Raw genomic sequence first — 12,340 nt, forward strand, 5'->3', positions numbered from 1 at the left:
TCAAACGTCTGATGCCATTTTGTTTCTAATTATTTTATAGCTTATTTCCTTTCTCTTTTGAAACTTTTAATATATTTGTTTTCATTCATTTATTTAATATTATATGCAAAGCACAACTCCAGGTGTTAGAGTAAAGCAATGAATTCCTGTCTTTGATGAGCTTGAATTCTAGTGGAGGAAGAGAAACAAATGTGTTAAACATATGGTATGAAAGTGATAATGTTATGAAGAATAATAAAGTAAGAAAAAGGAGTGAGGTATGATAGGTGGGAGGGGCTAATTGTTGAAATTTTAAATACAAAGATCAGGCCAGTTGAGAAATCAACTTCATGACCAGAGACATAAAGTTGGTAAAGGAGTAAGCTATGACAATATCTGTGGGAAGGCTACACCTAAAGAAGAAACTTCATGTTCTATGTTTCCTGAATCAGAAACATAGAAATTATAATTGAGAAAAAGCAAAAAATTGCGTTTAATTGGAATATAAATGAGGGGGAAAGTTGTAAGAAATGTAACTAAAGAGACAGAATTGGGGAAGGAGGGACTTAATTCAACAGGGTTTAATAGACCATTTTACAAACTTTAATTTGTCCCTGAATAAAGGGAAATTTTATATTCAAGACTTGTCATAGAAAAATGGCATCTTCTGACATACATTTTGGCTATGAAATACACTCTGGTTGCTAAATTGGAAATAGATCACAGAGAAAGCATCATAGTCCAAGTGAGAGATTATGTGACTATAATCACATAATCACAATTGTAACAATGTAAGTGTTGAAGATTAGAAAACATACTTTAGTGTTATTTACTATTTTTTTAATTTTAACTTAGAAATAATTTTATATGTATAAAAATATTATAATACAGGCTCTCCCTGGTGGCACAATGGGTTAAGACGCAGCACTGCAAGCTAGCCACAGCCATTTCAGTGCAAGTTCAGAGTACCCACCTGGCACAGCAGACCTCTCCTGACACACCCCCACCTCCGCCCCTGCTGCTCCCCTCAGCAGTGTACTTCAGTGTTCTGCTCCCCACTCTCTCTGGTGAATCCTCTCACCGTCCCTGCACCTCTGCTCTGTACCCCAGTTCAGTATGCATAAATAAATAATTTTTTTTAAAAAAAGAAATCTTTTTTTTTAAAAAAAGGTACTTAATTACAATAATCACCATATTTTCTTGCCACATTTACATATACATATTATAATTTTAATTCCTTTAAGAATAATTTGAAGATGAGATGTACTTATCCCTTTGTTATACACTGTGTATTTCCTAAGAAAGGGATATTTTCTTATATAATGTTCTAAGTCAGGAAAATAACTTTGACGCAATTTTATTACCCAATCTCTAAACTGTCCATATTTTACCATTGTCATAGTAGTTTATAGGGAAAAAAAAACTGAGTTCAGGTACCCTATGTGGATTTTTTTTTTGAAGGAGAAAGGATAATATTTGCTTAAGAAATGGAGGTAAATTTGGAAATAAGAAGAAAAATCAGGGATGACTCTTAACATTTTCATTCAGGCGATTAGAAAATGAAATTAATTGTTATCTAAGACTGGGAAGAATTCATAAGGAACATATTTATGAGGATATTTGGAACGTAGAGAGGAAAAAATAGGGGTTTATTTAAAATGTAAAACTTGAGATGTTTATTAAATATAAATGTGGACATGCAAGTCATTGTGAACTGTGTCTATATGTGACTATTTTCTATTCTGTTAAACACTGGATGAGACCTTTCAACACAAAAATTTTATCTTCTTTATAGAGTTAGAATGTTTTTCAATTATTTTTTTTAAAGATTTATTTATTTGTGCATAGAGAACTGGGGTCCAGGCCAGAGATGCAGGGGCGGTGAGAGGATTCACCAGAGACAGAGTGGGGAGCAGAACAGGCCGACAGACGAAGTACACTGCTGAGGGGAGCAGCGGGTGGGTCAGGAGAGGTCTGCCGCGCCATGTGTTCTCCTCCAGGGCAGGCGGGGATCGAACTCATGTGGAAGTGGCTTTAGCTTTTTAGCGCTGTGTTTTAACCCGCTGTGCCACCAGGGAGGGCCTATTCAATTATTTATCTGAGTATCCCATTCCAACCTGCTGTCTGCAAATGATGATGGAACTTTCTAGATTTGCCTTAGGTATTACTTATCATTTCTTTTAAACTTTCTATCTCTTGGCTTCTATTTGTTCCCTCTGTTGGAACTTTCTCAACAATCTAAGAAGCTTGCTGATCGTGTTGATTCAGTACATCTTTTATTCAATAACAAGTATAATTGGATTTCACCTCATTTTCTCTTCTCTGAAGGTAAAAATTGCATTTAAAATTACTTTTGTCCCCTTTTTCCTTTTAGCAAACTAACTGCTAGTTCTTTTGCCTCAGGAGTTTGACATATTTTTTAATATGACAATTATTTTCATAAGATATTTATTGATTTTTATTGGCTTTTTATCATTGGTTTGACATGAAGAGGTCACCACTTGCTAACAGAGATACTTGAAGCACACAAGATCATCTCCAACCCAGATTTTAGTTAGTGGGCAGAGTGAGTGGTGCCTTAGGACTGGGACTCACAAAACTTACACACTATAAATGGGCTCTGCCATTCAATGCATAACAGCAAAACATGCTATTAATGCATAAGAACTTCAGTAGAAAAGGACTTTAATAGAAGTAGTGTGCAATAGAGGAAGAAAATAGTTTCCAAGTGAAACACCCAAGTGTATACCCAGTCAAACAGGATTGTCCCAAGCCAGGTCACTGAGGCCCAAAAACTTGTCACAAGTGGAAACACAGGAAAGGGGCAGAAGAGGTCAGACATGTCTGGAAAGAAAAGAGCAAAATTATAATAGAATTCAAGGTTAAGGCTGTAATTTTCAGCCACCCCATGGACCTCTCATCCACATCTCTTTCAAGTGTCTCCTTCCATTTCCCCCAAGTCCAAGGCTGAGAAGGAATCATGGCTTCTACTTCACATGTATCTCTCTTCTGTTGACTCCTCCAAATCTTCTCTCCTCAGGTTCCCCTTCCAAGTCCTTTTGAGTTTCTCCTCTCTGCTCAGCTCCATCCTCCTGGAAAGGAAATCTGGAACTTCCCCCATTTTATGAGGATAACATTGTTACATTACTGATGTTATTTAGTTTGGGGTGATTTCTCCTGGTAGTGCCATTTTTCATTGATCCTTATAATATTTAAATTCAATGGACATAACAGCCTACTGATAGTATTTTTTTTGTTTACTTACCACTAATCATTTTCCTATCTGTTGCCAAAAATAAACTTTTGAAATTGAAATACTAGAATATTATTTGATATTTTAAAAATTATATCTTAAATAATTTTTAGGGAAAGTGGGATATCCTGTTTCCTGTGTATGTTTGTCAAATCGCTTTTAGAGACATTTTCCTGTGTTCTATTGATTGACCTAATGTTCCTGGCATTTCCAACTTTGGTAAATGCCTGAGTATGCCTTTTCTCAGACTCTTCTCTTTACCTAAAGGGCTCTATCTCTTCCTCTCTGTATCTGGAACTTAATTGTAGAAGTCAAGATCCACCATTACTTCACTGCTGTTTTGATTCATTTTCCACTATGTGTTAAATTCAATACTCCCCTTTCCCAATTCTTGTGGCATTTTTTTACGTACCTGTAGGTATTGTTGTAAATAATCTGCATACCTCTTCTCTCCAAACATACAAAATATGTAAATGCAAATTTATTCATCTCATAATCTTCATTACTTACTCTACAGGGGAACTTAAAATAGTAAGATGTATTTGGTAAGCAAAGTGATAAATCCCAAAGTAGATAATAGATTTTCTTCTGAAAGTGGGAGTTTTGGGGTGCAAGGTCTACATACTTATGAAGATGTGGGTTGCATAATTCCATTTTGTAGAATGCTACAAAAATAAATTAGGAGTCTCACTTTGTAGACTGGTCTCCAGTGTTGGTTCTATAACAGACTCCTTATAAAAGAGCTGCAGTGTTTCTGTGTTTCACTTTTGAAATGAGGTGGCTCTCAGGTCAGGGACAATGACCACTGAGGCCCAAGCAAGGCTGTTGGCAAAGTTTTAGGAAAAGAACAGATAAGTCACAAGCCACGCCTCAGACAAAGCTAGGGAGAGCTGCTGTGGGAGGGTTGTTGTCAGAGCAGAACAAGGAAGAAATTGTGATTGTGCAGACAGGATGGGAGAATCCTGGTACTGTAATGGGCAAAGGTCAGATATAGAATTATAAAGGCCAAAGACTCCTGTCACTTACTAGGAAGTTTGTACATCTCCTAGAGTCAATAGGCGTCCAGGGGAAACCTTTAAGGAAGAGAGGTACACTTATTTTATGATATAATTTGGGTAAGTCTGTGTCTAAATGTACATTTGGGCTCTCCAGAGAAAAGAAATGACCTGGAGGTATGAAAGAAAATATTCTGGTAATGGAAAGAAGATCTGTAAGTCTGATGATTTTGAACAAAGAGAGTCATGACAGAAAATAGATTTTGAAATATTAGTTGGTATTGGATCACAGGGGTTTATATGACATGGTAGGTGTCAGACTTCATTGTATTCACTAAAAGGAACCAAAGAAGGATTTTATATAGACAATGAGAGACAAGGTGAAATTGTAGTTTCAGGACAGATTTCTTGTTGGTCTTCAGGGGTCAATCTCAAGATAAAGAAATGATCACCGGCCAAGGCAGGGTGGGCCATGACGTAGCATGGAGGCAGCATTTCTTCCTACAGAGATTGTGGTCTGTACCTATAGTTCACTTCTGGTATTCTGACATCAGTTTCTGGATTATCTCCAAATGAAGCTCTCTGTAAGAACTGCTTAATAAAGTTCAAGCAGTTGTTTGTTCACTTTACTTCACCTGTTCAGTTAACAACTCCTGTTAACTGTTATAAAAATCATGTTAGTGCTACAAGAAATTCAATGTCCAAAGTAGATACAAAAAAAGACTAAAATGAAAAATTAAAATAGGATAAATAATTAATCAGTGAAAGGGGAAATGAGATGCTTCAGTGTAACAGTTTGAGAAAGAGGTTGAGAAAGTCCAAGGGAAATAGGGCTCTAGATGGAAGCTGGAACCTGAATTTTGACTTTTAAGATGTACAAGATAATTTGATCAGAGTGGAATATTTTGGGAAAACAAAGTACATTAATGATGTTTAGGTGAGCTATCTAAATAATATCAGCCTATGGTTGTTAAAGATGTTTGAGAAAAAGCTCCCTGCTTCCTCATTAGAATGGACTATCTCCATGGCAACAGAAATGGAATCCCTTACCTTTCAGGTCTTACTGAACCAGCTTCACTTTCTAGCAAACAGTTCATATTTTATTAGATGGGCAATTTGAGAATAATTAAGACATATGTTCACATCAGGTACAAAAACCTTGCAGTTAAGGAAATATTCCCCACAGGTGATGAAAGCATCACTGACTAAGACCAGAGAGCTTGCCTTCCTCTGCTTCATTCTCCTTTCCTTACCCTTTCTTTTTCCTTTCTCCTTTGTCTTCTCTTCATTCATTGTTTTCAATTTCTCTTTTTCTTTCATAAATTCATTCAATCACGCAAAACATACTAGTCACCTATATGCAACAAATATCTTGCTGGTATACACATAACTTTTCCTACAAAAATTGAGTGTGAAGTGGGATCTTATTTTTCCTATTCAGTCTTGCAAATACTGTTACCTCAATAATCAAAACATAATTAAAATAAAATAATTAGAATGAAGAGATAAAATCTATAAATAACACTGACTCATGGCTATCAAACACTTGATTCTGGGCACCTTCTAAGTCTATTTTCCTCTTCAAAATGACTGTGTCCCAAAACTCAGGGCAACACTAAAAAATTGAGCCTGAATATTAAAAAAATCCATATAAATATCTTCTAAATTTGACACTGGGAAAGGAAAAGTTTCTCATTAATAAAAGGTTATGCTTGCAAGAATTTATTTAACCATACTTGGCAAATTCTGCACCCGACCCAATTCAAATGCTCAGCTCTGTTCTTCCTTAAGCAGTGGGACTTAGGTGCCAGCTCAGTGAGTTGTCTCTGGTCCCCAGGTCCTTCCTGTGGTTTTGACTGTGAAACCTATCTGTCACACAGTTCATTACTCAACAACTCATTCAGACATCCTCTTGGCTTTCCCTGTGCAGAGACTACTCTCATTAGCAAGTTATTATTCTGCGGTGAAGCACTGGAGGAATTTCTGAACAGCATTTATTATTTTTGTGTGTGCTCATCATTTTGTAATGAAGACATTTCCTTCCAAGAATTTTAAGCTTGAATTAAGATAGCCTCCGTTCTTTGTGAATTCCCAACTCTAACACATACAAAATAATAGATTAAAAATATATAGCAGTCAAGAGTCAAATTTATTGATTTAGGTTGAGTTGATACTGCTATTTGTTGTCATTGAAATAAAACACTGTACAAAGAAATTTGACCAGTACAAAGAATATGACACTCCTTTTAACTCAAATGAGAACTGTCTGAAGATTCAGTGACTCGATTTTGATTTGGGGAATGCAGTTCTTTCATGGAATATTGATAAGATAATGCTATTCATTGCAAGTGCCCATCTCTTTCCATGTATCAGAGAATAGGATGTATGAGATGGAGCACTGATCACACATGCAGACAGATGCCCACCCAGGGCTGCAAGTCATGCAAGTGAGAAAATTACTCATATCTCTGAGAAAGAATGCAAAGTAGGAGAACAAACAATTCCATGCCAACCAACTTAAAATTCCTTGAGTCATAGACTATATGTAAAGGAATCTTCTTGCACACATGCCTTCTTTTCATTTTTACCACTGGAAAGAAATTGAGCCCAAATCCCTACCTGTGTCCCTTTACTACTATAATTCTTAAAAGCTTTTATTGCTTCTTTATCCCATTCTAGTTCTGTTTGACTTTCAGAGACTGGTGAGTCATCTTGGAGGATGGTGATGCATCCCATGGTCTAAAACAGTCTTCACAAGAACAAAATGAAGAAGATGCCATGTTGAGAGAGGCAAAGAGGTACAGCAGTTGAAAAAAAGGAAGACAGGAATACACTGGGGGGGGGGACTTTTAAATCTCCTTTTTTCTCATTGTGCTACCTAGATCAAAGTGAGAATACAGGTCTTTGAGACAGTGGGAGTGTGCCCCCTGCAGGCAGACTGAGAAAGTGCATGGTACCAGCATAGCTGAACAGTAAGCAGAAGTTGCAACCTGAGGCTGACCATCTGGGAGTTTTTCACAACATCCTGATTAAGTGTGGTTAGAGCATAGTGACACGGAATCTAGAAGCTGGCTTAAGCTGGATTCGTGCAGACATTGAGACAGGTTCTGGAAAACAGAGTTAGGTCTCAGTACCATGTCTTAGCACAGGGGTTCATAGAAACCTAACCTGGAGCTTAAACCTCAAGACTACAACACAGGAGCAAATGATGGGTTATAAAGATAACCACAGTCCATATTGGTGGAAAAGACAGCCAAAAGTTCCCACTAATAGAATCGTCACAAAGGTGCAGAGCAAAACTCATTCTGAGAGTTAAGTTGAGCATAAAGACAAGGTTAGAAGCATTAATGAATATGCAGAACCTCCTGAGACATGGCTAAGTACTTCCTTATACAGGGAGATTGTTTCAAATGCTGAGGTGGAACCTCAGTCACAGGAAATACTCAAAAAGGAATAGGAAGTAAAAAATTAATAACACATTATTTACAAGGAAAATCAGACTTCAAAGTCAAGCTGAGGAAAAGTAGTAGCAGATGGGTTAAATTGTAAGCACATTATCATGAGGCCAAAGGAGCATAAATGAAGCAAGGAATTGGTGGAGAATGAGCCAAAGTGTGGCAGGTTAGACAGAAAAACAAAGCCAGATGTTCCTCCCAATTCTGACAACCACCAATCTATCTTCTATATCTATGCAGTTGATTTTTTTTAAAGATTTATTTATTCATACAGAACTGGGGTATAGGCCAGAGATGTGGAGGGTGAGAGGATTCACCAGAAACAGAATGGGGAGCAGAACAAGCAGATCTATGAAGTACACTGCTGAGGGGAGCAGCGGGCGGGTCAGGAGAGGTCTGCCACGCCATGTGGATCAGCTCCGGGGTAGGCGGGGATCGAACTCATGCGGAAGTGGCTTAAGCTTCTCAGTGCTGTGCTTTAACCCGCTGCAACACCAGGGAGGGCCTATGCAGTTGGTTTTTATGTTTGTGTATTTGTTTGCACATTTAAGTGGTATCATATGGTACTTATCATTCTCTGACTTATTTCACTTATAAGCATGCTGGTGGGGAAGGGCAGTGGACAAAATGTGTTAGGGAGCTAAGCAGCTACAAACTTCAGTCATTAAACAAACAAGTCATGGGATGTAATGTACAGTATTATTGCTCTAGCTAATGGTACTGTGTTGCAGTAGGAAATTGAGGAATTCCAAAAGACAGAAAAACATATTTTAATTCATATATTTATGTGAATGGACTCACTTTCTCCGTAGCCTTTCCTCCTTCTAATGTTAAGACTTAACAACTTGGACTTAGGACACTCACTAGATATTTCTTTATGATTTACAATAAGGGTATATGTATATGTGTGTGTTTATTTTATTTATGCATGCAGAAACTCGAAGCCAGAGGTGCACGGGGTGAGAGGATTCACCAGAGACAGAGTGAGGAGCAGAACAGGCAGATTTACTGAATTATACTGCTGAAGGGAACAGCAAGTGAGACAGGAGAGGTCTGCTGCACAAGGTGAGTTAGCTCCCTGGCCAGCTATGGCTGGATAGCTCTGAGACTTTAACCCATGTACCACCAAGGAGACCCCTGTTTTACATTAAGGGCAAACTTTTGTCCTCTCAGGTACATAATTGCCCTACGGAGAATGAATGATTTAGTATATTTTTGAGGTTATCAGTACTGATCAGTAGTTGGTTCATCTTTATTGCTGTGTAATTTCAATTTTATCAAGAAACAATGTCCCCCAAATTTGATCCTTTCATCTTCTAGATATTAGGAAAAAGACCTCTAAACTCAGTTGTTCTACTCAGAACTTTGGGCATGATTGAGATATTTCCTTGCTTCTCGTTTCCCCATATACAACCCATTTAATCCTGTAAATTTCACCTTTAGATTATTTCTGTAATCTGGTTTCTAGAGATCTGGTTTTACAGTAACCCAGAAAATCCTAAACACGTTAGGACTTTTAAATGGGAAGCCACTGAAAGAAAAGTAATTCATATAGAAAATTAATGTGACTTGATCAGGATAATTAAAAGATTACTGAATCTTTAATTTAGTAAATAACAACATAGAATGTAGATAATGAATTAGAAGGGACCAAGCTTATTTAGGAAAATAATCTTATTGGAGTCCAGAGCAAAAGTGATAGTGACTACTATGAATTTACAGAGTAACTGAGGATAGAGAAGGGGAGAATTGGGAGACATGCTACATTTTCAGTGGGGCCAGTGAAAAGAAGATAGCCAAGGCCTCACTGCTAGATGATAATAAAACTACAATAAGTAATTAAGGTATGCCCTCCTATCACCTGCTGCTGTGTTGACATAATCTTTTTTTTTTAACTAAACTAATCAACATTTGATATGAGTTAAGAATAAAAAGTTTGGGCCTTCCCTGGTTGCTCGACAGGTTAAAGCACAGAATTACGAAGCTATCACAGCCACTGCAGCAGCAGTTTGATCCCCAGCCAGGGAGGTTAGACACATGGTGAACAGATCTCTCCTGACTTGCCTACTGCTTCCCTCAGCAGTGCACTGCATCAGTCTGCCTGTTCTGCTCCCCACTCTGTCTCTGGTGAATCCTCTCACCCCAACACCCCTGTCCTGTACTCCAATTCTGTATGCATAAATAAATAAATCTTTTTAAAAAGAATAAAGTTCTTAGACAATTTGTTTGGTGGATTGAAAGGTATTAGAGAAATAAACTTAAACTTAAGAGAACAAAACATTTTGTGTGTGTAAAGCATATGCCCAACTGTATATCCATCTTAAGGATTCATTTCCTAGTGTTTGCTACAATAAGTATCCTTGAATCACTTCACATGGTCTGAATTTACTTTGTGGCAATCTGTTTTGACTATTTACATATATACTTGTTTTTGGAGGTCTGTGACTGAGATGTTTAACCTAATGAAGATTAAGAGTCAACGACTTAGTATTTTCATTCTAGAGGGTACAAATATGCATATGTCATAGTCTTCCTTCTACAGACAGGTAATATTTTTGTCATATAAACAAATAAATGACAAAGTCACATGATCAGTGCTAGGAAGGCGATATGAACAAATTTCATGAAGTTTATTGGTTGAACTGAAGTTGTGTGTCTTCCAGGTAACTTCTGAAATATGGCTGAACATGGTAATTTCTCCTGTAGTCCTATTCTGACACCCCATTTAACCAGACTCTACTGTACAGTGCTCATCGGAGGGCTGGTGGGTATCATATCTATTTCTTTCCTGCTGGTGAAAATGAACACAAGGTCTGTAACCACCACTGCTGTCATCAACCTGGTAGTGGTCCACAGTGTATTTCTGCTGACAGTGCCTTTTCGCTTGACCTACCTCATCAAGCACACTTGGATGTTTGGGTTGCCCTTTTGCAAATTTGTGAGCTCCATGCTGCACATCCATATGTACCTCACATTCCTGTTCTACGTGGTGATCTTGGTCATCAGATACCTCACCTTTTTCAAGCACAAGGACAAAGTGGAATTCTACAGAAAACTGCATGCTGTGGCTGCCAGTGCTGGCATGTGGCTGCTGGTGATTGTCATTGTGGTGCCACTAATTTTTTCTCAGTATGGAAATCAGGAGAAATACAATGATCAAGACTGTTTTAAGTTCCACAAAGAACTTACTCATGAATCCGTGAGAATCATCAACTATATCCTAGTCATTCTTGTCATCACCACTGCTGTAATCCTTTTGGTCTTCCAGATCTTCATCATTATCTCAATGGTACGGAAGCTGCGCCACTCATTCCTATCCCACCAGGAGTTCTGGGCCCAGTTGAAGAACCTAGTTTTTATAGGGATCATCCTTGTCTGCTTTCTTCCCTACCAGTTCTTTAGGATCTACTACCTGCATGCTCTGACATACTCAAAAACCTGTGATGTTGACATCTCATTTTATAATGAAATCTTCTTGAGTGTAACTGCTACTAGTTGCTTTGATTTGTTGCTCTTTGTTCTTGGAGGAAGTCATTGGTTTAAGCAAAAAACCATAGGCCTATGGAACTGCCTTTTGTGCCGTTAGTAACAAAATATAGTTTTCAAAATTATTTCCTTTACATTGGGAGTAAAGTGGGTACAGGGAAAGTAGAAATGATTATTTCACCTCTCAATTAAAACGTTGGCTAGTCAGCCAAATAAAAAGACCATCAAATGTTAGAGAATTCACTCTAGTCCTTATTTAATCCCCACTATCAATGATTGATGCCCTTACAGAGACGAATGATGGCCTATCCATGTGGAGTTGCAACACTGCATTATTCCAACACAGAATGTCTACTGGCCATCCAGACCCCATGGGTCTAATGATTTCTGAGTTTTACTAACTTACTATAGTTTTCTCAATTTGAAGCAGTCTTTTCTTAGTTTTTAGATTATGCTCAGATTGCTAGCTCTTTCTACCTCACTACATGTTGAGCTTGTCTTGGCTATCTTCCAGCTCCATAGACACAAGCTACTTGGTTCATCAGTTAAGATGGCCCATTCAACTCATACCTTAACCAAAGAAGAATAATAATAATAAGAGGAAAGAATAGTAATAATTATCTAGACTGCAGTAAATTTGTTAGGAAATTATCTTGAAATCAAGAGAAATAAAAATTCCTGACTGTTATTTATCTAGACTTGTCCTTGAGAAAGTCAAGTTTAAAGATATGGAGATCAGTTCACTCAATAACCCATAAAATTTTTTATCTTATTGAATGTAACTAAATAATGATGAACTGTACTTTAGAGAATATTCCTGACCAATATGCTGCTAAGCATTAAAATGTGTTCCCTAGAGAAGTAATAGCAATTTTTTCCTTTTCTATTTTTAAAGTTTTTAGATGTCTTGGGTCACAGTTAACTTAATTTTTTTTTGAGACAGAAAGTTATACTGAAATATTTAAAGTTCCCTTCTACCCATAAATAATATTCTTTTAAAAAAGAATTTTAAAGAAATATATGGAAAAATAAGTTAACTTAGACCCCAGGGGTTAAGGTTGCATGAAGAATATCCTTTGAATATTTGAGGAAATGATGAGTAAATGTATTTGACAGTAATAAAAGTTTGTTCTTAAAATTCTAAACAATTTGAGTTTTCTTCCTAAAATTGG

The 12,340-nt window shown here is 37.2% G+C and overlaps 1 protein-coding gene across 2 annotated transcripts in view; it reads left to right on the forward strand.

The window, feature by feature from the left end:
* GPR141 (G protein-coupled receptor 141) overlaps positions 1–11,842 on the forward strand; it is a 35,706-nt gene extending 23,864 nt beyond the window's left edge. Inside the window, exons 2-3 of one of the 2 annotated variants that reach the window (XM_004677149.2) lie at positions 6,907–7,025; positions 10,346–11,842. In XM_004677149.2, coding sequence (XP_004677206.1) covers positions 10,360–11,268 — 909 coding nt within the window. In that variant the 5' untranslated portion in view covers positions 6,907–7,025; positions 10,346–10,359 and the 3' untranslated portion in view covers positions 11,269–11,842. The remainder of the gene's footprint in view (positions 1–6,906; positions 7,026–10,345) is intronic. The other variant, XM_012720808.1, reaches the window with a different exon arrangement.
* The last annotated feature ends 498 nt before the right edge of the window (positions 11,843–12,340 follow it).

The sequence above is a fragment of the Condylura cristata genome, unplaced genomic scaffold, assembly GCF_000260355.1.
Source record: "Condylura cristata isolate star-nosed mole 26May11 unplaced genomic scaffold, ConCri1.0 scaffold00005, whole genome shotgun sequence".
NCBI lineage: Eukaryota > Metazoa > Chordata > Mammalia > Eulipotyphla > Talpidae > Condylura > Condylura cristata.